Source organism: Astyanax mexicanus, chromosome 4 (genome assembly GCF_023375975.1).
Source record: "Astyanax mexicanus isolate ESR-SI-001 chromosome 4, AstMex3_surface, whole genome shotgun sequence".
NCBI lineage: Eukaryota > Metazoa > Chordata > Actinopteri > Characiformes > Acestrorhamphidae > Astyanax > Astyanax mexicanus.
Window position 1 is genome coordinate 9,746,937 of NC_064411.1, and position 24,478 is coordinate 9,771,414.

Here is a 24,478-nt window from a genome sequence, read left to right on the forward strand (position 1 = left end):
TATTTTTTCATGTACCACAAACGATATAAAAAATATTGAATAACAAGAGCAGTTTTGTTAATAGAATACAGCTACTTACATTAATTTTGTAGGTAAGTTAATGTTTTAGCCACCTTTAGCTAACCTAACCAATGCTATCTAGATAACTAAGCTAAGCTAGCAGGCAATTTCAAACAATAAAATACTATTAGCAGCCTGAATGTCTTAAACACATTAAATTTGTGATGAGTTGTTGTTATATAGCCTAAACGGGAGGATAATGTACAAGCTGTCTGTAATGGTTCATATTTTTCCTTTATAATTAACTTTAGCTGTTAGGTGTGGTATTGGTAAGAACACTGGCTTACTAAGCGAGCTGAATGTGTCCCAAAATGCTTTGCGGGTCTCGCTACTAAGCAACAGACAGCCGAAGAAACGGAGCGGACAGCGAGCCATTAGTGTTGCCAAATTGTTACAGAGGGATTCAGATAAAAACAATTCACTGGGTAAAACGTGTTTCAAATCCACAAAAATACTGAGAAAACCACCCAAACAGCTGATGTTCGTCATATTAACAATATAACAGGGTTTATTCCAACATAATCTTAATTAAAATACCATAAATATCTTAAATACCACTGATGACATAAAATGATTTTTAAATGGAGTTCAACTGCATATTTGTACTATATGTTTTGTGCCTTGTATCATTGGACACATGAAAGAAAAACGTAAAAACTACATAAAAACAACAAGAAATAACTTAAAAAGCTCTGTCTCTGCCGAGTTCAATTTCCAAACTCTTTACACTTGGTAGTTTTGTTCACCTGTCAAATCACAGCGTTTTCTCCAAACAATTTCAGACACAACTTGACATTTGGCATGAAACCAACCAATCTGGCAACAGAGCGAGCCGCTGCACGCTGCTATTTTTAAGGTTTCCTTCATGTAGTTCAGTAATGTGAGGATCATCTTCTAAACAGCGTAAATATAACAAACAGATAAATTACCTCATAATCAGCTCAGAGCTTCACTATCTTTAATTCAGAGCTCAGTTCAGTGTGTTTATGGAGTTTTAAACACGGTTCAGCCCCTCTCTCACCTGTGTGTGTTTAAGCGACCTGTGCTGGCGCATGATAATGATGAGTTAGTGTCCGAATTCACTCCTGTTTTACCACTGATTAGTGTACTTATTAGTATCTCCCTACATAGTGCAACACTAATGAGGGAGTAGGGAGCCATTTCAGTCATTTGCAAGCTAATGATGCTAATGCTCCTGCCGGTAAATCTAAGTTTACTGTAAATAAACACTTTACACCCAAATAAACAGTTTTCAGAGAGAGGTCTGTGTAGATTAACATCCAGCGCTCACTTACCTTTAAGAGAGAGAGAGAGAGAGAGAGAGAGAGGCTGCGTCCAGAAACCCCAAAAGTGTCTCCTTTTTCCTACCGATCCTCCTCCTCTCCTCCGTGACCCGGAAACTGATTTCGTGACGCCATCTTGCCGCCTGTCCGAATACCGTAGGAGACGAAAGAAGCCGCTTAAAATTCTCCTGTAGTAGGCTTCCATTGAAGGATACATCAGTGTATCCTACTCCGGAAGACTTTTAAGGATTTTCCAATGACATCACTGCATCCACGCCCACAGAGCACGCGAAAAGCAGTGCGAGGAGCAGGCAACGCCCAAATATACGTCATAAACATATTAATTAACTAGGTTCCTTATCTAATTATACAGCCAGTAAAGCACTAATATATGTTTTTGTTTAGATAAGCTGTATGCTCAGTAAAACTTTATTAATGTTCCCATATTTGTAACATGATATATATATATATATATCTCACTGGCCAGAGATGCGGCCAAAATGCCTGGGAGTAAGCAGGATTTTATTGGAATATCTGAATATTTAGCTGTGTGACAGTAATGTTCCATTGATGCTGTTTCATCTAATATTTTTTCACTTCAACATGTATGCAAAATATAATATGTATTATTATATTTATTATTTATTAAGATTTGTTATTTGTTTTATTACATTCAATGAAATCATATTTTACTATTAAAATAATTTAATATTTACATATGCAACCTTCATCAATGGCTAATCAGGCTGCACTTTGAAGCTTGATCTCTAGAATTTGGAATTGTGTTTATTGATCTCACGTTTTTATTTTTGTATGTGGAACTTTATTCAGAAGCTGTGATTGGCTGGGCAGTATCCGGCATGTGCTAAAAGTGAGCGTTGTGATTGGCTCAGTTCATCGGTAGTCAACATCCTATCTAAAAGGGATCAGCTGTCCCATTTCCCCAATTACAGCTCCTTCCCTCCATTCCTCCTCCTCCTCTCCTCTCCTCGATTCCTCCACCTTCTTCCGGGGTAGGAGAGGAGGAGTAGGAAAGGAGGAGTAGGAGAGGAGGAGTAACAAAAGTTTCTGGACGCAGCCAGAGTAATTTCTCCGTACCTTCTGCAGCTGATACTGCTCTTCCTCCTTTCCAGCTACAGACCCCGGGAGCTAAGCCTCATCCGGGTTATGTAGAGCCCCGCCCCCTCCCCCGCTATATCACATTATACCCCATCACCGCTAGAGGGAGCCCGCGAGGGAGTCCTCAATGCATGGAGCTGAACAGAACAAAGTATTTCACTAAAATGGGAAAGAAAACAAACCCGTTTATTTCCATTTTCTACAACAAATGTTTTTATTCAGTAGATTTGCATTACTGCTACAGATGTTGGAGTTACACACAGAGCTCGTTTTAAAGGATTAAAACTGCAGTTTAAAAGCTTTAATAATTATCTCTGTTTGACAGAACGGGTCTGCCAGGCTTAGTTTTTCTGTTTTCTAACTCCCCAAAACATAAAATACCGTTCTGCCCCTGTTTAGTACTCACTATTTTAGTTATATGCTAGCTTGGCCATTTACAAAATGTTTAAATAATTCTTACTCTTACTGTAGGATTTTGCTAAGCAGAGACAGATACTTTGGACATAATCTTTCATACTCTGCTATGATATAATAGTTGTTGTAGGTGTTCTGTAGTTGTTCTGTTTTAAGTACATTATTACAATTTTTATTCTAAAAAGTATCAAAAATTAATACATTTTTATTTTGCTAAAATACATTTTTTATACGTTTTTGTACATTCCAAATTCTTTTGAGTGGCTTGAGATTCAGAGCAGATTCTGAAGTGAGTTTTTTCCTCTATAGAGATTCTCTGATTGCTCCTGTACAACTCCAACAAATAGCACTTACTAATTACTACGGAAAGATCAGTGCTGTTGTTAGAGCACCAATTGTTACATTGATTTTAGTAGAAACTTTTTTAAAATCTAAATTTCATTTAAAATATTATAATTACATTTTATTTGCATTTACCTTCTTGACGTCCTGCAGATTCTTGAAAAGGAGATCGTACTGCAGCAGATCTTGTTTGTTGCTCACCTTGTTTAAAGTCTTATTATTTATGTATTCTGGAAGCTTTCCATAAATTGAGGTCATTCACACCTACTCCCTGTAAAATCACTCTCTGACATCACAATGGACCATCCTGATTTCTGTATAGAAGGGTACTTCACACTTGTAAAAGCATTTTAAACTTCATATTCAAATATCAGTTTAAACTAACAATTATAAAATAAAAAGGATTTGTTTAAGAGTTTATTTGTTAATAGGATGATAAAATCATTTTTGACTTTTCCAAAATGAGTTCAGCAAGAATTCTCATTCTGCTACAAAATATTAGCCAATTTTTACACTATTTTTTGTACATATTAAAGGAAGAAGTTACTGATGTTGGAGAATGTGTCCAGATTATATATGGCATCTGGTTTTGTGTAGAAATATGAGACAAATACCTCTGGTTGCTTGAGTCACTAAAAAACTACCCCAACAAATAGCACTTACCAAATTTTACTCAAAGATCAGCTCTATTTTTACAATTGTTAACAATTGTGACATTTCTTTTTAACAATTTATTCGATACAAAGCTCCATTAGAACTAAGAAATCTTCAGGATTTTTTTAATATGTAAGAGTGCTTTACACCAAGAAATTACAAGTATAAAAAAAACAAATTATCAATTAATTAATTAATTTGATTAGTTATGTTTGGTAACAAATATTATGAAATCATGTAGTCCATATTTAATTTAAAATTAAATAATAAATTCTGATTGCTGAAAATGAACCGAATAAGGTGAGCTTTCAATTGATCAATAGTACCATTTTGACCACCCCAAAGAGAAGGGATTTTTTGAGTCCTGTACACATTTTGTATATATCCGTGTTGTTTTGGGTCAATTTGACCCCAGGCTGTTTTAGCTTTATAAAACATAAAAAATATCAGAATTTTACACGTTTGTGTTGAATGATTTGAAGGTCAATATGACATGTAATTTTATCATCTTCAACAACTTAAGATCCCTAAAATAACATAATTATAACTGTATTAGTGCAAGAACCACTGACAGTTCACAGGACAGGGGGGCGGGGAAAACATAATTCTCACGAGAACTTGATATTTCTCATTCTGTGGAGGAATATATTGTTCCTACAAACATTGATAGTTCATACAACATAGTGGTTATGCAGAGAAATGTTTCACAGCAGCTTCTAAACCAGTTCTCTATGTGTTCTGTCTCTCTCTCTTTCTGCTCTCTCTCTCTCTACTGAAAATGCTGTCTAATTAGTAAGTGCTATTTGTTGGGATAGTTTGAAGTGACTAACAATGAAATAAATTTTTCTGATAAACTGGTGCACATTTCTATCTCTTCTATCTCTGAGTTTCACTCTAACTGTAGCCATCTTACCTAAATTGAAATGTAAGTGCAAACAAGTTGGGGCATCACTTGAAGTTTACCATCAACAGTGAGGACCAAGTCCATCTGGTACAACTTTAGCATTTATTACATAGTGTTAAAAAGATTTTATCAATTTAGTGTAAATTTGTGAACAGTGTTAACTTGCATGGTAAATTTTGTCAGTACAAAATTGTTTGAATATCCATGGTGACCATCACAAAGTGAAGCATTGATTATTTAATACAAGGAGTAAGTGCTTCTCTTTGGGGTAGTCTAAATGGTACTATTGATCAATTAAGTGAAAGCTCTTTAGCATTTATTACATACACAGTGTTAAAAAGGTTGTACATTATTTAAAATTCCTTAAACTAATGGCTCAGATCATAATTAATAACAGGATCTACTACATTTTTAAACATTGGTTATTTAGTAATATGTGAATGTCTTGTTTAAAGTCATTTAACATTTTATTTTAGATATTGTGGACAAATGTTTAAAAATCCACTTATTCTTATGCAATTCCACTTCTTACCTGTTTTACCTGAACATCTCCTCGCTATAATCCCTCTGGAAACAAATGTAATATTTTCAAGCGGACTTTTATATTAGGAACTGTTGCTCATTTCCCCAAGAGTGTCTATTTATTTATTCTGAAAGCTTTCCATAAATTGAGGTCATTCACAGCTCCTCCCTGTAAAATCACTCTCTGACATCACAATGGACCATCCTGATTTCTGTATAGAAGAGTACTTCACACTTGTAAAAGCATTTTAAACTTCATATTCAAATATCAGTTTAAAACTAACAGTTATAAAATAAAAAGGATTTGTTCAATAGTTTATTTGTTAATAGGATGATAAAATCATTTTTGACTTTTCCAAAATGAATTCAGCAAGCATTCTCATTCTACTACAAAATATTAGCCAATTTTTACACTATTTTTGTACATATTAAAGGAAGAAGTTACTGGTGTTGGAGAATACTTTGGCCAGATTATATCTGGTATCTGGTTTGGTGTAGAAATATGAGACAAACACCTCTGGTTGCTTGAGTCACTAAAAAACTACCCCAACAAATAACACTTACCAAATTTTACTCAAAGATCAGCTCTTTTTTTTACAATTGTTAACAATTGTGACATTTCTTTTTAACAATTTCTTCGATACAAAGATCCATTAGAAATAAGAAATCTTCAGGATTTTTTAATATGTAAGAGTGCTTTACACCAAGAAATTACAAGTAAAAAAACAAATTATCAATTAATTAATTAATTTGATTAGTTATGTTTGGTATATAATATAACAAAATCATGTAGTCCATATTTAATTTAAAATTAAATAATAAATTCTGATTACTGAAAATGAACCGAATAAGGTGAGCTTTCAATTGATCAATAGTATAATTTTGACCACCCCAAAGAGAAGGGATTTTTTGAGTCCTGTACACATTTTGTATACATCAGTTTTGTTTTGGGTCAATTTGACCCCAGGCTGTTTTAGCTTTGTAAAACATAAAAAATATCAGAATTTTACACATTTGTGTTGAATAATGTAAAGGTAAATATGACATGTAATTGTATAATCTTCAGCAACTTAAGATCCCTAAAATAACATAATTATAACTGTATTAGTGCAAGAACCACTGACAGTTCACAGGACAGGGGGGCGGGGAAAACATAATTCTCACGGGAACTTGATATTTCTCATTCTGTGGAGGAATATATTGTTCCTACAAACATATTGATAGTTCATACAACATAGTGGTTATGCAGAGAAATGTTTCACAGCAGCTTCTAAACCAGTTCTCTGTGTGTTCTGTCTCTCTCTCTCTCTCTCTCTCTCTCTACTGAAAATGCTGTCTAAGAAAAGGTTTTCTCTCAGTGAGGATTTCTCACATCTCTTTCACCATGACAGAGACATAGAGGAGAATGTGTCTGAGAAAAAGGAGCACTTTAGACTTTAGAACTTTAGAGCCATTAGAGCTAAGAAATCTTCAGGATTCTTTCAATATGTAAGAGTGCTTTACACCAAGAATTGCTATGTTAACAAAAGATTCTTTATATCATAGTTCTGTTGGTATATAATATAATGAAATCATGTAGTTCATATTTAATTTAAAATTGAATAATAAACTTTAATTACTGAAAATGAACCGAATAAGATGAGCTTTCACTTAAATGATCAATACTACAATTTTAACTACCCAAAGAGAAGCACTTACTCCTTGTATTAAATAATCAATGCTTCACTTTGTGATGGTCACCTTAGATATTCAAACAATTTTTATACTGACAAAATTTACCATGTAAGTTAACACCAAAAATGTACACCAAATTGGTACAACCTTTTTAACATTTTATGTAATAAATGCTAAAGTTGTACCAGATGGCCTTGTCCTCACTGTTGATGGTAAACCTTTTTTTTTACCATTCTATCAACAAATAAACTCAATTAATTCATTTAAAACTGATATTTGCATATGAATTTTCAGATGCTTTTACAAGTGTGAAGTACCCTCCTATACAGAAATCAGGATGGTCCATTGTGATGTCAGAGAGTGATTTTACAGGGAGGAGCTGTGAATGACCTCAATTTATGAAAAGCTTTCAGAATACATAAATAGTAAGACTTTAGACAAGGTGAGCAACAAACAAGATCTGCTTCAGTACGATCTCCTTTTCAAGAACCTGCAGGACATCAAGAAGGTAAATACAAAGAAAATGTAAAATAATATTTAAATGAAATTTAGATTAAAAAAAAAAAGTATCTACTGGAATCAATGTTACAATTGGTACTCTAACAACAGCACTGACCTTTTCATAGTAATTAGTAAGTGCTATTTGTTGGGGTAGTTTGAAGTGACTCTAACAACGAAATACATTTTTCTGATAAACTGCTGCACATTTCTATCTCTTCTATCTCTGAGTGTCACTTTAACTGTAGCCATCTTACCTAAATTGAAATGTAAGTGCTAGCAAGTTGGGGCATCACTTGCAGTTTACCATCAACAGTGAGGACCAAGTCCATCTGGTACAACTTTAGCATTTATTACATACAGTGTTAAAAAGATTGTATCAATTTGGTGTACATTTTTGAACAGTGTTAACTTGCATGGTAAATTTTGTCAGTACAAAATTGTTTAAATATCCATGGTGACCATCACAAAGTGAAGCATTGATTATTTAATACAAGGAGTAAGTGCTTCTCTTTGGGGTAGTCAAAATGGTACTATTGATCAATTAAGTGAAAGCGCTTTAGCATTTATTACATACACAGTGTTAAAAAGGTTATACATTATTTACCATTAAAATTCCTTAAATTAATGGCTCAGGTCATAATTAACTAACAGGGTCTAATACATTTTTAAACATTGGTTATTTGGTAATATGTGAATGTCTTGTTTAAAGTCATTTAACATTTTATTTTAGATACTGTAGACAAATGTTTAGAAATCCACTTATTCTTATGCAATTCCACTGCTTACCTGTTTTACCTGAACATATCCTCGCTATAATCCCTCTGAAAACAAATTCTTTATTTTTAAATGTAATATTTTACAAGCAGACTTTTATATTAGCAACTGTTGCTCATTTCACAGAGATGTTCAGCAGCAACTCCATGAACAGCTGGCAGAAAGACACGTGACTTTCCCACCAAAATAAATGTCCGCCTATAAAATATTACATTTAAAAAGAAAGAATTGGTTTTGGAAATGATTGTAGTGAGGCATGGGTCAGGTAAGACTCTGTAAAGTGGAATTTCACTCTGCCACTAGTGTTTTTTTAAGTAATGTTGATTAACTTACTGATTTAACAGAAAACTCACAATTTTACTGTGATGATAAACATAGTTTGCAAATATTTAAAAAATGTTAGCAAATTGCAGTATCTTTATCCACGCTGTTTTATTAAGCTTAGTTTTATTAAGAAATCCCAGTTAAAACAATTAGTGTGGAATATCAAGTGTACCACAGTAATACAGTTCTGCTGTAACTATATTAATATATTTTAAATTCAGGACACACTTTACACATTTTCATTAACCCAAAATAACACCAAAATATTCGGTATTATGAAGGAAAATACATCAGAATAAGCAAATTTCAGAAAAATGGTCCACAATACCAACAATCCATTATTTAATTACCATACTTTAGACATTATTACATATTACTAAATTACTAATGTTTCAAATGCAATAGATCTTGTTAATTAATGATGATCTGAGCCATTTGTTTAATTTATTTTAATGGTTAATAATGCCTAAGCTTGTCTTTTAAGATTTAATGAGGCATTACTCAACTATTTTACAGCGTTTATTACTGTTGTAAGTGTAGCAGAGTAATAAAATACCTTTGTTTTAGATGAACTTTATAAAATGAGGCACTTTAATGCTGTTAAATGAAGTTTTGGCGGCCCCTGCTGTTTAGTGGTGAACTGCAGTTACGCTACGTTTGGTCTTTCTGAGCCACCGTACCTCAGCAGCGGTCTGTGTGTTTCTGTGCTGCGGGTAGGTGCTGAGCTCCGTGTTTTATGAATAAATAGTGGTTAAAAACATGTTGTAAGTTAAAAATACTGCTATTAATTCGAGTATAAGACAGATTAAAAAGTGTTTTTGTAGCGAATTCACTGATTTAGGTAATAGTTAAGATTTTATGAGCTTATTTCTCTCTTCTCTGTTAGAAGTTCAGTGAGACTAACACGAGGCTCAGTTTTCCCTCCACTGTCTGTAGCTGTGCCAGCAGAATATCAGCTAAACCTGTTATTATTATTATTATTATTATTATTATTATTATTATTATTTATTAAGTATTAATGATACATTTTTATTTATTTACTCAGCTCGGTGTTAACTGCAGTAGTCACTCCAGTAAAACGGAAGTAAGAAAAGTACATATTGTCATCCAGGTATGTGTTTCATTCATATTTTAATATATTTCTGGTCATGTTCTGTTGTATTTTTATGTTTGTGAAATGTGCTCATGTACATGTATTTTAATGTGTATTTTTGGGGGACAAGATTCTACTGGTAATGCAGAGACAATTAAAAATAACACTTTAAGAATTGTATCTTATATTTTATAGAAAATCATGTGTAAAGCCATACAGTAAGCGGTTTTATGTGTTGTTGCCATATATGTACTGGATCTGAGCAGCAGTGCATTTCTATGCTGCAGCTTAGTGTTAACCGCAGTAACCACTACAGTAAAAAGAAAATAAAAAAGTACATATTGTTAATTGATGTACACTTGTTGCAAATGTCATCTGTATTTTAAATATGTTGGTAAATATATAAATGTCAAACAATATTAGGTAATGTTTAATAAAAGTAGCATAATAAACAAGTTCATTATTTCATTCTCTGGCAGCATTTTTTTATACTAGGGGAATAGACAGAATATTTTGATAAAGCACAAAACTGATTATCCCACAAAAAAAAAAAAAAAAAAAAGAAAATTGCCCAGCAACACTAGTTTTAGTACAGATATTACAGTCAAGCTTCTTAAATCCACTGATTGTGTTTGTTAGGCTAGTATAAAACATGCTGTCAGTGGCTGAATTAATGTTTTAAGAATTGTTTTCTCAGTCAGAATATTATCATAAAGTACAAACGCTAAACTGTATTTCCCAGCAAAACTAGTTTTAATACAGACATTACAAACAACTCAAACAAGAACCTGATTTCAGTTTTGTGAGGCTACCAAAATATCCTAGAATAGAATAAGGTTCATTTTTGTTCAAAAACAGTTACTTAGCTGACAAGCTAAAGTTATCAGTGCTTTATTTTACCGGATAGCTAATGTCTAGCTAGGTAAAGTTACCGGCATTTTGTTTTTAAGTGGTAGCTAATGTTTGTTAGTTAGCTAAAGTTGCAAGCATTTTATAACCGGTAGATAATGTTAGTTAGCTAGCTAAATTACCAGTGCTTTTTAAAAAAACTAAGTAGCTAACGATAGCTGACTAGCTAATACTACCAGTGCTTTTTCAACTACGTAGCTAACGTTATCCAGGTAGTTAAAGTTACCAGCTTGTTTTAAACCTACTAGCTAACGTTAGATACCTAGTTAAAGTTGCCAGTCCTTTTTTAACCAAGTAGCTAATGTTAGCATTTTTTTTTCTGGTATGTAAACACAGCTGCCAATACCTTCACTAAGTACTAGCGATTTTTGTGAGAATGATACTCACTGATTTTTTTTTCTTAATTCAAGAATACACTACTGCAACAAAATGAATGTCATTTTGTTATTGTATACAATATGATATGGCACACCCTTAATTGAGATAATAAAAAAAATAAGAATTTTATCAGATTTGTATCAGAAGTTAATGATTCAGAATATCATGATTCTAATAATGCACTCTGAATATCTCCATATATCCAGGATTAAAGTAAAGTAAATGATACTGGACAGATATAGTCTCTAGTAGATATATAAAGGGAAATGAGAACAGTGTGAATTTTTCTTTTGCTAAAAACAGTAAAAATGTAGTACCCTGATATAGGGCTGTCCCTAACAATTATTTTTTAAACGATTATTCTAACGATTATTTTTTTCGATTAGTCGACTAATCTATTTATTGAGAAACATATTTAAATAATTGTTATTTTACGTTTTAAAGCAAACGATAAATTACTATATTTATATATAATAACAACAACAACACAAGCCTACTAAACCAAACCCCACACTTATAATCACTTACATGTACAACAGGTTTAGATCTATAACGCTAAAAATGAATAAGCTCCCATACACCACAACCGTGTGTTGCACTGTTTTCTGTGACCGCTAGATTTTGTGACCACGGGCAAGTAGTTCTCAGCAGACCGGTGCACTGGCCGATTCGAAACGTGTAGGTTTCTGATGTTTACCCCGACTGGCCAAAAGGGTTAAGTTTAGGGCTGAGGGTAAGGTGTAGGTATAGAAAGCTTCCGTTTTGCCAATGAACGCTCATAACCATGAGCACTGGTCACAAAATTCCGACAGTGACAGAAAACGGTGTAACACCGCAGCGCAGACGGCGCTAGCTAAAATAACTTAAGGCAGCTAGCTTAGCTAAACACCTGAACTGCGAAATGCCATGCACAAATATAAACCAAAAATGTATAATTTCTGCCTGTGGCAGGTTTAAAACCTTTGGTAGACAGCATTAAGTCTTTTTAAGGACACCCGCGGAGACCCTGATGTAAACGGTAACTTACTGTGTGACCCTGTTGACATAGTGCTCCTGGATGTTTGCGCTTCAAGTGCTCCTTTTGCACATATGGCAGAGGACCACATTGTTGCCCTTTTGCGTGAAATGCTCCCGAACTTTAGATGCCCGCTGGCGTTTTTTTGTAGCTGGAGATTGGTCTCCGGAGTCCATGCTCTCTAGAGCTTAGATTCTCTGCCCGAACCCGACATGACCCGAGGCCCGCCCGTAAATCCGACCCGGGCTCCAGAAAATAGTCCGAGATGTAGGCGTCTGTTTTTTAATTATATTTTTATTTTTTAAAAAAATAACAGAAATAACGAAAACTGAAAGTGAAACTAAACTAATTTATTTATAAGCGCTGTTTTCACTACCGCAGTTCTACAGCGGGGGTGTTGTGCCGATTCTGTCCGCGAAGCGGGAGTCAGATTCAGCAGAGAGTCGGATTCGGCACAAACGCGGCGTCACCTCGCGGTCCGCGGTGTCAGTTGTAAGCGCTCGCGCTAGCCGCAAAATACGACAGAAAACACTGAGGGAGCTGCAGAATTATGTATGGGACTAGAATATGAGCTCTCACCAGAACAAGCGAATCTCTCTCTCTCTCTCTCTCTCTCTCTCTCTCTCTCTCTCTCTGTCTGTGTGTGTCTCTCTCCCTCTCTCTCTCTGTGTCTGTGTGTGTGTCTCTCTCTCTCTCTCGCACGTGAACTCCTCCGCGTTTGACTTGCAGAACTGTGTTTAGCTGTTCTTAAAAATCATTTTAATTAAATAGTTCTATGCTTCTATGTTACCGTGTTAATTAACATAGTTCTGATCATATTTACGACGCGCCGACGCACGTTATGCAAATCGATGTATTTTCGTAATCGATGACGTCGATTATGTCGACGCGTCGCCCCAGCCCTAATCACCACTTACAGATGTAAAGGTTTATTTCACCCAAATATTACCAATTCAGCTAACTACTTACAGATATAAAGGTTTATCTCACCCAAATATCACCGCTATAAAACTTGATTTACTTTCCGAACTCACATTCCGACTGTAATCCATCGGGTCCACGACCACTTCGCTAGGTGGCAGGGTTGCGAAAATATAGGGTGCTAGAACAAATATACTCACCAGTGCTACAGTTGCTGTAGGTTACATACCCACATGGAGTATCTAAATGGTTCAATACCTGTTTTTTTCAGGCTCTTCAACAACCAGTTGATGGCAAAGTTCAATATGAAGGGGAAAGGGAAGAAGCATAAACTGCCTCTGGAGACAACAAATATATATGAAGCAATAAGAGGTATTCAGCATTTTCCTGGTGTTTTTTTTTATATTTAATAGCATCTTTTTCTATTCATATTTAGTACCTCAACTTTTTTTTCATTATGAACATTTTCTAAATGTAAAGTCAGTGGTTTAGCAAAAATCTCAACTGATTGAATGCTCAATTGATGGAATTTTATTAATGAAAGTTAATGTTTTGTTGGATGAGAATATTAAGCGACAAACTATATTATACAAATGTACATCAGCCTTGACTACTTGATATTATGATGTTAATATAGACTGAAGCAGGGTATATATTACTTTCATTTAAATCCATAGGATAATTAGATATTTGGAAGAAATACCTTATTATTCCAACATATTAAAGATTTTTGTGTCTGAGTTGTTTTATTTTGTAGTGGCAGATGTATCTATGCGGGTTCTTTCAATTTGTGACTGTATCTCTTAATTGAAAGTCACCATTTTTTGCAGTCTTGTCCCTTTCCAGAATGCACTTTATTGATTTAAGTTAACTCCATATAACTTAGTCACATGTATGCTGCTGTGCACCCCATTAATCAACATGGGTCTTTGCAGTATTAGCACTTGATATTTGACAGGGCAAATCTGGATGTTTTCACATACAGAAATGAACATGAATTCTATGATGTGACCACTCTGGTTATCTTTTAATTTTGTTTTAAAAACTCTTGCAGCGGCAGTCATGAAGTGGGATAAAGAAGCTACAGAGGCTGCAATAAAGCATCATGCAGCAGACCATCTTAAACATGCACCTGGGAGGAAGGGAGGAGGAGGACATGTTTGTTTTTAGTTCATTTAAAGTTCCATGGGACTCTGTTCTGTCATTTAAAAACAAGGTGTTGGTGTTTACATTTTGATACATAAATGCAAATATTGTTTTCCTAAACCTCATTAAAGATATTTCTCATTTTATAAAATGTGTCATTTTTTTAATAGTCATGCATATCCAATTGTAAGGCTGCACTGAAATCAGAGTGGTGTTATTAAATACTTGGAACAATAGAGTAGGATGAAGGTTTGACGAACAAAACATGGTTTTCAATAATAAATTCTTAAATATCATCTTAGAAATATTTCATACATGATTTTGAACTGTATCTGATCATAAGCCTGTAAGTGATGTTGAAAAGAAGTCTGAAATGACATTGTTTGAACTTCCATTTTGAACCCTATAAAGACGTTTTTTGGACATCCATAGAAAACGTTTAGACACGTCCAAAAGACGTCAAAGCAACGTCTTTGTTAGACGTTCGAAAGACGTCCACTGAAAAGCCAGAATGAAAGTTTTTGCGACGTCTTTTTTTAACGTCTTTTAAACATCTATTATTGACGTCCACTGGACGCCAGCAACAGACGTTCAAAAGACGTTCAAAAAAGACGTCGTAAAAACTTTAATTTTGGCTTTTCAGTGGACGTCTTTTGAACGTCTGTTCCTGGCATCCAGTGGACGTCAATAAATAGACGTTTAAAAGACGTTAAAAAAAGACGTCGCAAAAACTTTCATTCTGGCTTTTCAGTGGACGTCTTTTGAACGTCTGTTCCTGGCATCCAGTGGACGTCAATAAATAGACGTTTAAAAGACGTTAAAAAAAGACGTCGCAAACACTTTCATTCTGGCTTTTCAGTGGACGTCTTTTGAACGTCTAACAAAGACGTTGCTTTGATGTCTTTTGGACGTGTCTTTGCTCAGTTTATTGCATATAAGTACAAGTATATGTTGGTAAGTTAACAGAACACCTGTCACTTCAACATGTTTCATTCAAATTTAAATCAGATATAAAATTGTAATTTTATGAAGTAATATTACATAGAAGTAGTGCTGGGCGATATGGGTAAAATCATAAATCAGGATATGGAATTTTTTATATAACGATAACGATATATATCAAGATATATCACATTTATATTAATCAATAAATTAACAAACACGAAAATGAGGGTTCAATCTGTAATTTCAGTTCGTTTTATTTTTTCTTTGTTTTAATTAGTTTCAGTTAAGGAGAATTTTTGTTAACAATAAGACTTGGTTACTTAACTACATGGTGATTATCATGCCATGGCTTTATATAAAATTAAAATAGTATTAAAAAAAGATGACATCACAGACTATTTCCTGGAACCCGACCCGAGGAAAGTGACGCGCTCATCCGAGCGTTTAAAGCTCTGCAGGTGGATTAATGGGTGCACGACTTGCGGGGATCTGGCTAATTCTACTGCTTTTGGGCTGCATGACGTTCAGTCTCTCAGCCTGCCAGTCAGACTACAGTGTCAGCATATATCACCTGTGTTTTTGTACAGGACAAACCATTCAAACATGCGGATGAGCTCTCAGCACCCGATTTAAAAAATCACACCGTGTCTGTCTGACTTAGATACAGCTATTAAATTAATAAATCAACATTCATTTAAAAGACCAGGGAGACGTTCTGTATGCTAACAAGCTAGACGCTAATAACCTAATAAGATTTAATAAAAACAGAAAAATAGATATAAAATAGGAAAATAACCAAATAAACTAGGTTCAAAATGCTAAAAGAAATATAATCTAACGAATTCTTGTAGAAAAAGTGAATCCTCAAAGAAGTAGCTTAAAGACAGAATATAAAGCTTTACCAGATTCAAAATTATGAATCTTAATTCTAATAAACAAGGCATATTTCACACTAAATGTTTATTTCCTGAGATGACATACAGTTCAATATGCTAGATACTGAAAAGCAGAGATTCTATGCTTTAAAATGGCATATTGGGTGTCTATAATTATTCATAAACACAGCAAGATATTAATTATGACATATATAGAATAGTGTTAAGAGGTTAATGATGTGTATTGGACTCTACAAAATAAACTATGCCAAGTCGACATTGCAAACGTTGCGCAATAGCTGACAATTCAATATTATTTCCATATCTCTGTTTACCGGCAGCAGCTGGAGTCTGTCCTCTGGAAAACAAGCTTGTTCATTTTGCACATTTGGCAGCTTCTTCTTCCATCTTCTTTCTTTTTTTAATCTGGCCTTTTCGGCTCCACCTGGCCTCTTTTTACCCTCCATCACAGTCGATTGACGCTTCGTGCTATTCTGTTGCTATATTTAATTTCATCGCTTCAGAAAAGACCACTCGTGGCCGCAACCAACTCAAACAATTGGGAGGGGAGAATTCCCTCAGATGGTTAAACCCATCTAATCTACTGCGAAGTAGAGGCTGTGCTGTCAGACGATTAGATAATGCATAGGTAGTTAAATGGAAATGAATTCAAGAATAAGATTAGATAAGTGACGGGTAAATTATTTTTTTTTCGTCCAACCGGCCCAAACTCGAGCCGGCCCATCGGGAATCTTCCCGAATCTCCCAATTAGCCACTCCGGGCCTGATTCATTCCATTAAAATTTCACACTAACACATAGTTTCACACTCACGCAGTAAGTCTTCACACTGAAGCTCCCAGTAGATGGAAATCCGAAATATTTTATCCACCCCGGGAGATGCATTACACTATCAGTGCCTTAATCCTGGCTCCTTTGACTAAGGAGAGCCGCATTGTGAACCTGATTAAAAACGTTAAAGAACGTTTATTTACTTTTTTCCAATTTTTTCCCTTTTTCGTTTATTTTTTAACATATCTGGGATCCCAGGTTTTTTTGCTCTCTAACTTGATTTAATTACTCAGCAACTTAGCCTCAGCAACGTGTAGCCGCAGCACCTCCCAATGTACTAAGCCAGGGGTCCTCAAACTACGGCCCCCTGCGCTCATTTGACCGGCCCCTTAAGCTACAACAGCAGTACCTGCTCCCTGGCCCCTCGCGCAAGCAGCATTAGCTATACGGGGGGAAAAAACAGGAAAAAAAAGACAATTGGCCATCGAGAGTCTCCGTAGACAGATGAAAAAAAACAGAAAGCTATTTCCCACGGTAATCAGACAACATACTACCACTCGCTCTGTGCTGTTCGCATGAGCTCTGAGACTCACATCTGACGGAATGTCGAGGAAAAGAAAAATCGACTCTGAGTGCAGGGTATTTAATCAACAGTGGACCTCTGACTACCTTTTTGTGCAATGTAAAGAAAAGGCTGTTTGTCTCATATGCCAGGAGTCAGTCGCCGTGTTTAAGGAATACAACCTGCGCCGCCATTATGAATCGCGCCATAAAGACAAGTTCAGCTTTCTGACGGGGCAGGTGAGGACAGACAAAATAGCAAAACTGAAACATGAGTTGGAGACTCAGCAAAATTCTTTTATAAAGCAAAAACACCTAAATATATCATCAGTTCGAGCTAGCTTTCAAGTGGCCAAGCTAATAGCTAGCAGTGGAAAGCCGTTCACCGACGGAGAGTTTGTAAAACAGTGCCTGACGGCGGTTGTCAAGGAGATGTGCCCAGAAAAGGCGGACCTGTTCAGCGCGGTGAGTCTATCCGCACCCACAGTTACACGGAGAGTAGAAGAAATGGGCGACAATTTGCACCTTCAACTGCAAACTCAGACAAAAAGACTTTGCTCCTTTTCACTGTCTCTTGACGAAAGCAACGATGTGCGTGACACGGCGCAACTGTTGATTTTCATCCGCGGAACTAATGATAAGTTCGAAGTCACAGAGGAGCTTGCTGGACTACAAAGCATCAAGGGAACGACAACAGGAGAGGACATCTACAGGAAAGTTCACCAAACGGTGGCGGATTTAGATCTGGACTGGGCTAAATTAGTGAGTGTGACAACGGATGGTGCGCCGAGCATGGTGGGTTCTATGAAAGGAGTGATAGCGCGTATCAACAGAGAAATGAGTGAACGCGGCCATCCTCGTCTGATCGCCATACACTGCTTGATCCATCAACAAGCACTCTGTTGCAAAGCAGTTAAGTGGGATTCTGTCATGGAAATTGTGGTGTCCTGTGTTAATTTCATCAGAGCTCATGCTCTTAACCACAGGCAGTTTCAGGATTTTTTGTCTGAGCTAAATGCTGATTACGAAGATGTGCTGTACCACACTGAGGTCCGCTGGTTGAGTCGAGGTCGAGTTTTGAAACGTTTCAATGACCTGCTCCCCGAGATCAACACGTTTATGCTGTCCAAAAACAAAGCTGTGCCAGAACTCACCGATGAAGAATGGAAATGGCACCTTGCTTTCTTAACAGATGTAACCGACCTACTCAACAGTCTTAATGTGCAGCTCCAAGGCAAGGGAAGACTCATCAGTGACATGCATTCGTATGTAAAGGCGTTTGAAGTAAAACTGGGTCTCCTCCTTAAACATGTGAAGGAGAAAAATTTCTGCCATTTTCCCACTACACAGAAACGGGCAGCTGAGGTGCCTTCACTTGGATTCCCGGCTGAAAAATGTGCGGAGGCCTTGGAAATTTTGCAATGCAAATTTCAGGTGAGATTTCAAGAGCTTCATGCCCACGCCAAAGACATTCGTCTTTTCCAGAATCCCTTTGCTGCAGACATTGACTGCATCGATCCAATTTACCAGCTGGAACTGGCTGAACTACAAAATTTTGACAACCTTAAAGACGTATTCAAGTCCAGCACTTTGGTTGATTTCTATGCCTCTCTTCCCGGTGAGACGTACCCAAATCTACACACACTCAAAATGACAACAATTTTTGGGAGCACCTACATCTGTGAGCAGACTTTTTCCAGGATGAAACAGCTCAAGTGTCCAACGAGATCCAGACTCTCTGATGAACATTTGCATCACTTGTTACGACTGACGGTAACAAACATGGAACCTGACATTGACAGTCTTGTCAGCCAGAAGCAAGCTCACAGTTCGCATTAACTTATGGAAAAGCACTGTATGAGGTAGGATAATGGAAATTATTACTTAATAAATCATTAAAACGTCTGCATTGTGAATTACACATATAGCATATATTATGCAACCAGTATCACATGATAAATAGTTTTTAATGTTTATTTTTAGTCCGGCCCCACAGAAAACTGAAGAACAGTGAGCTGGCCCTTTAGTTTAAAAGTTTGAGGACCCCTGTACTAAGCTATCCTCTCGCTTATCTAATAGCGCTTCACCCCAAGACCCGGGTCAATACTGTACTTTCCTAATACATCTATTGTCAAATACCTCGCTATAGGAGCAGGTTACTCCATCTGTCCAACGATAACATTCCTAACAAATATATCATCAACCTTGCTGATGATCATATTTATGATAAATTTATCACCGGCCTCGCTATCTGAGCAGGCGACTCACGTTCGCACCATCGTGCAACTATTCTATCTCCAGGGAGAAGCGCACAAAGGGCAGGTGGAGGGGGATATCTAAAATAAGGTATTTTTTCCCAATTGTACTTTTTTGTTCGAATTATAATAAATGATTCGTCACTCTTCACCACCAAGGTCCGTAGATGAGGTTTGATCTGCAGACGGAGGGCTGATTATAGCCACTGTACCACCGATAGGTACTACCCCTTTGTAAGATTTTCGCTGATTTCTGGGTGCATCCTGTGGCTGGAAAGCGTCCACGGTCTGTGTCTTGTCCCCCTCCGCTGCAGATCACAACTCATCCCACTTTTGACACCATAATTGTTGTGGAAATTTGGTGGTTTAAAGTGAAATAATAATGCTGAATGCTGAGTCAGGATCGAAGTGAGTAGCACAGGTTTTATTGAAGTCAGACGTGTGCTCACATGGAGAATCTACTTGCCCCCCAGCTGCACCCTCATACCTCTTATCTGCTCTCCCAGCCCCCCACCAAAACCAAACCTTTGGATCCCTGCTGTGTTAACCCTCCCCCATTAACAGACTTTAGCATTTGTTCAAAACTAGATGTTATTGCACAATTGCAAAAACCTTAACATTAAGAATCATTTAATACCATAGCATTCCATTACAATAGAAATAATCAAACCTGCATAAGCTAGAAAAGAGATTAAAAGCATTCAAATCAGGCTAAGAATCCTACTCTACTCCTAACAACTATGACATCTAAATTTTAAAGACTAAGTTATGCTAATCTAACATCTAGTGCAAACACTGGCAGTGCCCTCGCTCGAACGACCTTCCCCTCTTCAGAACTGAATTCCTACCGTAACTACCCTAAAAACTCTGTCTCACAAAGAATGTCCTGGAATATCAAACATACGAGAAAACATAACATGGAATTCAATAAACATCATCCCTGGATAAGTTTTATTTTGCTGAACCTGTAAAATCCATTGTTAAATTCAATTCATGTTTGTTTCTGGTGGAACGTGTCCCAAGTGACAAAGTGAAACATTTGTGTAGAATAAGCTGTTCTGTCTGAAAGATTTACGATTCGCACTTTTAATTGCCGTGGGACAATTTTGGGATCGTTTTCTCTCCTGTGTGAATGCGCTGGTGGTTTTTGAGATGACTCTTTTGATTAAAACACTTCCCACAGTCTGAGCAGTGATACGGTTTCTCTCCTGTGTGAATGCGCTGGTGTTTTTTGAGATGACTCTTTTGATTAAAACACTTCCCACAGTCTGAGCAGTGATACGGTTTTTCTCCTGTGTGAATGCGCTGATGCAGTTTGAGAGTACTCTGTTCAGTAAAATTCTTCCCACAGTCTGAGCAGTAATACGGTTTCTCTCCTGTGTGAATGCGCTGATGATTTTGAAGATTACACTGTCGACTAAAACTCTTTCTACAGTCTGAGCAGTGATACGGTTTCTCTCCTGTGTGAATGCGCTGGTGTTTTTTGAGATTTCTCTGTTCAGTAAAACTCTTCCCACAGTCTGAGCAGTGATACGGTTTCTCTCCTGTGTGAATGCGCTGGTGTATTTTGAGATTTCTCTGTTCAGTAAAATTCTTCCCACAGTCTGAGCAGTAATACGGTTTCTCTCCTGTGTGAATGCGCTGGTGGATTTTGAGAGTACTCTGTTGAGTAAAACTCTTCCCACAGTCTGAGCAGTAATACGGTTTCTCTCCTGTGTGAATGCGCTGGTGTTTTTTGAGATTACTCTGTGTAGTAAAACACTTCCCACAGTCTGAGCAGTGATAAGGTTTCTCTCCTGTGTGAATGCGCTGGTGCAGTTTGAGGTGACTCTGTTGTCTAAAACTCTTCCCACAGTCTGAGCAGTGATACGGTTTCTCTCCTGTGTGAATGCGCAGGTGGATTTTGAGATTACTCTGTTCAGTAAAACTCTTCCCACAGTCTGAGCAGTGATAAGGTTTCTCTCCTGTGTGAATGCGCTGGTGTATTTTGAGATTAATCTGTTGATTAAAACTCTTCCCACAGTCTGAGCAGTGATAAGGTTTCTCTCCTGTGTGAATGCGCTGGTGTTTTTTGAGATCACTCTGTTTAGTAAAACTCTTCCCACAGTCTGAGCAGTGATACGGTTTCTCTCCTGTGTGAATGCGCTGGTTGTTTTTGAGATCACTCTGTTTAATTAAACTCTTGTCCTGATGTTTCTCCATGTCGGGACTTGGCTTCATTTGTCTGTTAAATGCAACAATTTCTGTGTGTTCTGGAGATTCTTCAGGACGGCTTCTGCTTCACCTCTTTCAGCAGTTTAACATTGCTCTTAGTTAAATATCCTGGTTGTTGGTGATGAATTTCAGGAGAATATTTTCATTTCTGAAAAAAAAAAACAAAGAAAAATGCCTTTGAATATTAAAATAAAAGCAGGTCAATTAACTGAAGAGAACTGCCTAAATCAATCAGTTACATTATATTGACAAAACTACTGGGACATCTTCATATTACCATAAAAGCTTCTGTACTGTACCTGGTGGTCCTCCAGCCACTAGAGGGAGGCCACATTTTGCCACTTGAAATAATCAGGCGGACACCTGCTTAGTGCCTTTACAAGGACTGCCCACTGTTCAGACAGACAGTCTTGATTCTGTTCCCATCTCACTAGAAGCTGAGAACTTTTCATTTGAAAGAAAGAAAGAAAAATATCCTTAGGTTTTATTTTAAAGCCTCCTTGTTATCCTAGGGCTGCTTTCTGTTTCCCCTTCTTTTTGGGTATTCTCGTGTTTTCTCCCTTTTGTTAGTTCTGGGTAAAAGACTCAAAGTTGGTCTTCAGAAGACACTCGTTTTCCATTTCCCTGAGAATCTTTATTTAAAGGGACACTAGGAATGATTTCCTTGATTATTGAACTTTTTAAAGAAGTGAAATTACAGCTTCAGACTCACTGCAGCACTGCACTGAGGTGTAATAGGAGGAATAGCGGTCCTCTCTTGTCTGTGCCAGAGCTCCTCTGAGCTCAAACCAGACTTTTTTTTGCCTCTTTCGAGAACTGCGAACTGCTTTCCACCCTGCAGTTCTAACCAGGGGCGTTGCCTGGCCTGGGCTTTAGAAGCATTTTGCTCAGCTCAGCTGTATCATTAATGATGAGACAGGCCACTGGCCATGTGTAAATGGAAAATCTCTTAACACTAATCACGGAGCCAGTTCAAGGATAAAGTTCCGTCTTTCAGGAGAAACAGCCAATCAACCTGCTGGTTTTGCAGAGTGCAAGTAGGGAAGCCCCACCCCCCTCTGTCTCGCTGGGGAGGATTTTTAAGTTCCTGCAGTGGGTTGCAGCTCTGATGTTAAAACATCTCTGGATATACGGCGATTTTTCTAAAAGAAAGGTAACAGAGCTAACCATGTAAACTGTTTCTGATAGCTGGTTAAAAAGACTCCAGACCCTGACGCAACAAAACAGCCCCAGACCATCACACTACCACCACTATGTTTTACTGTTGGTATAATGTTCTTTTTCTGGAATGCAGCGTTTCTTTCACGCTAGATGTACTGGGACACACACCTGCTCAGCAGAGGTTTCCGTCTAGGAACTCTGCCATGTCGGCCATTTTTGCCCAGTTCTTTGGTTGTTGTGGTGGGGTTTTTTGTGACCTCTTTAGTGAATCGTTGCTGCATTCTTGCGCTAATTTTGGGCAGCCGGCCACTCCTGGAAAGGTTCACCACTGTTCCGTGTCTTTGCCATTTGTGAACAAATGGCAAAGACACACGCAAAACCAGGTCCAGACAGCTGTTATTTATAGTAATATGCTGTGTATTTTAAGAAAAATAAGGAAGTTTTTTGTACATAAATTCTTTGTTAGCTTGTTAGCTGTTAATACTAAACTGACACAGTTTATAAATCAACTGCTCCAGAAGACAATTATTAATAATTATCAATTATTATTAATTACAAATTATTTTCTGGTTGATGTTTGTATTTTGTTCGTAATTTATCTCCCAGTCTATCTAGATTACAGAAATGTGAAAGGTAAAGTAGTTTACAGACTTGGTATATGTAAAAATAAATAAAAACACCACAGGCTTATACATTTTAACAGATTTTTTTTCAAATTATAATTAGTTTAAACATCTATCAGTCTATCTAGAATTCAGAAAACGGAAGTTAAGCTTGATCAGCGATCTCGCAGCACCGATTTTTTGTTTTTGTTTTTAGCAACATACAAAACACAACAATATACAATAGTACAAACTCTTGTAGAGGATCACAGCTACAATTTAGAAGCTAGGGGGAGCATACACAAACATACAGACTAGAGGAGCAACGTAATAAAATGATAATCTTAGACAAAAGCTTACTAGAGATCTGGTGTGAGATGATACTAGCAGTTTTCCATTTTCTTAATTTACTTAATGAAGAATAATATGACTTAAATTCATTCATGAAACTGGGGAAAGAGGGCTTATTTCCCTTTCAGTTACTTCAGTGAATGTGGTATTTTGCTGGCATCAGAGAAAGCTGAACTTAAGTTTTTCATATAAAACAAAATGTCCTCCACCTCAAAAGAAGGAATATTAAGTTTGATATTAATCCAATTTCTGATGTCCATCCAAAAAGTGTGTGAATATATATTGACATGAAAAAACCAAATGCTCCAGAGATTCATTTACTGACTTACAAAACGTACATAATTCAACATCAAGAAACTTCAAGAAACAGGGCTACAGGATAAATCATATTTATAATTTTGAAATGAGTCTCCTTCACTTTAGGAGATATGGGCCAGTTAACAAATTTGGAATAATCAAAAGTCATATTTATATTCTTATTATTAGGAAGTTTCTTGAAAGAAGCTCCATTATATTCATAGTAAATCTTTTGTTTCAAATCATCATTGATAGTCTTATTATTACACTTAGTCTACTAAATTACAGTCGTTCACTTTTAATGTGGGCATCGAAACAGTCACCTTTGAATATAAAATGACTTGTTTGATTAACAGAATCAATGCTAAAGGAATCACTTTGCACACCTTCTTA

General features: G+C 36.5%; 6 protein-coding genes across 12 annotated transcripts in view; 3 read left to right on the plus strand and 3 right to left on the minus strand.

The window, feature by feature from the left end:
* The window catches only part of LOC111188756 (zinc finger protein 665-like), a 427,711-nt gene that overhangs the window by 347,597 nt on the left and 55,636 nt on the right, over positions 1-24,478 (minus strand). The window lies entirely within an intron of this gene.
* The window catches only part of LOC111190406 (zinc finger protein 484-like), a 263,398-nt gene that overhangs the window by 197,374 nt on the left and 41,546 nt on the right, over positions 1-24,478 (plus strand). The gene's annotated exons all lie outside the window — the stretch shown is intronic.
* Positions 1-24,478, plus strand: part of LOC125801409 (zinc finger protein 239-like) — a 285,147-nt gene that overhangs the window by 120,854 nt on the left and 139,815 nt on the right. The window lies entirely within an intron of this gene.
* Positions 1-24,478, minus strand: part of LOC125801366 (zinc finger protein 501-like) — an 84,430-nt gene that overhangs the window by 4,388 nt on the left and 55,564 nt on the right. The gene's annotated exons all lie outside the window — the stretch shown is intronic.
* Positions 15,202-24,478, minus strand: part of LOC125801273 (zinc finger protein 239-like) — a 256,548-nt gene continuing 247,271 nt past the window's right edge. For all 3 annotated transcript variants that reach the window (XM_049477724.1, XM_049477723.1, XM_049477725.1), the window contains exon 2: positions 15,202-21,822. In XM_049477724.1, coding sequence (XP_049333681.1) covers positions 20,547-21,680 — 1,134 coding nt within the window. In that variant the 5' untranslated portion in view covers positions 21,681-21,822 and the 3' untranslated portion in view covers positions 15,202-20,546. The remainder of the gene's footprint in view (positions 21,823-24,478) is intronic.
* LOC111188755 (general transcription factor II-I repeat domain-containing protein 2-like) lies at positions 17,248-19,044 on the plus strand. Its single transcript, XM_022662531.2, has one exon. It carries the CDS (start codon positions 17,248-17,250, stop codon positions 19,042-19,044), a length of 1,797 nt encoding a protein of 598 aa, XP_022518252.2.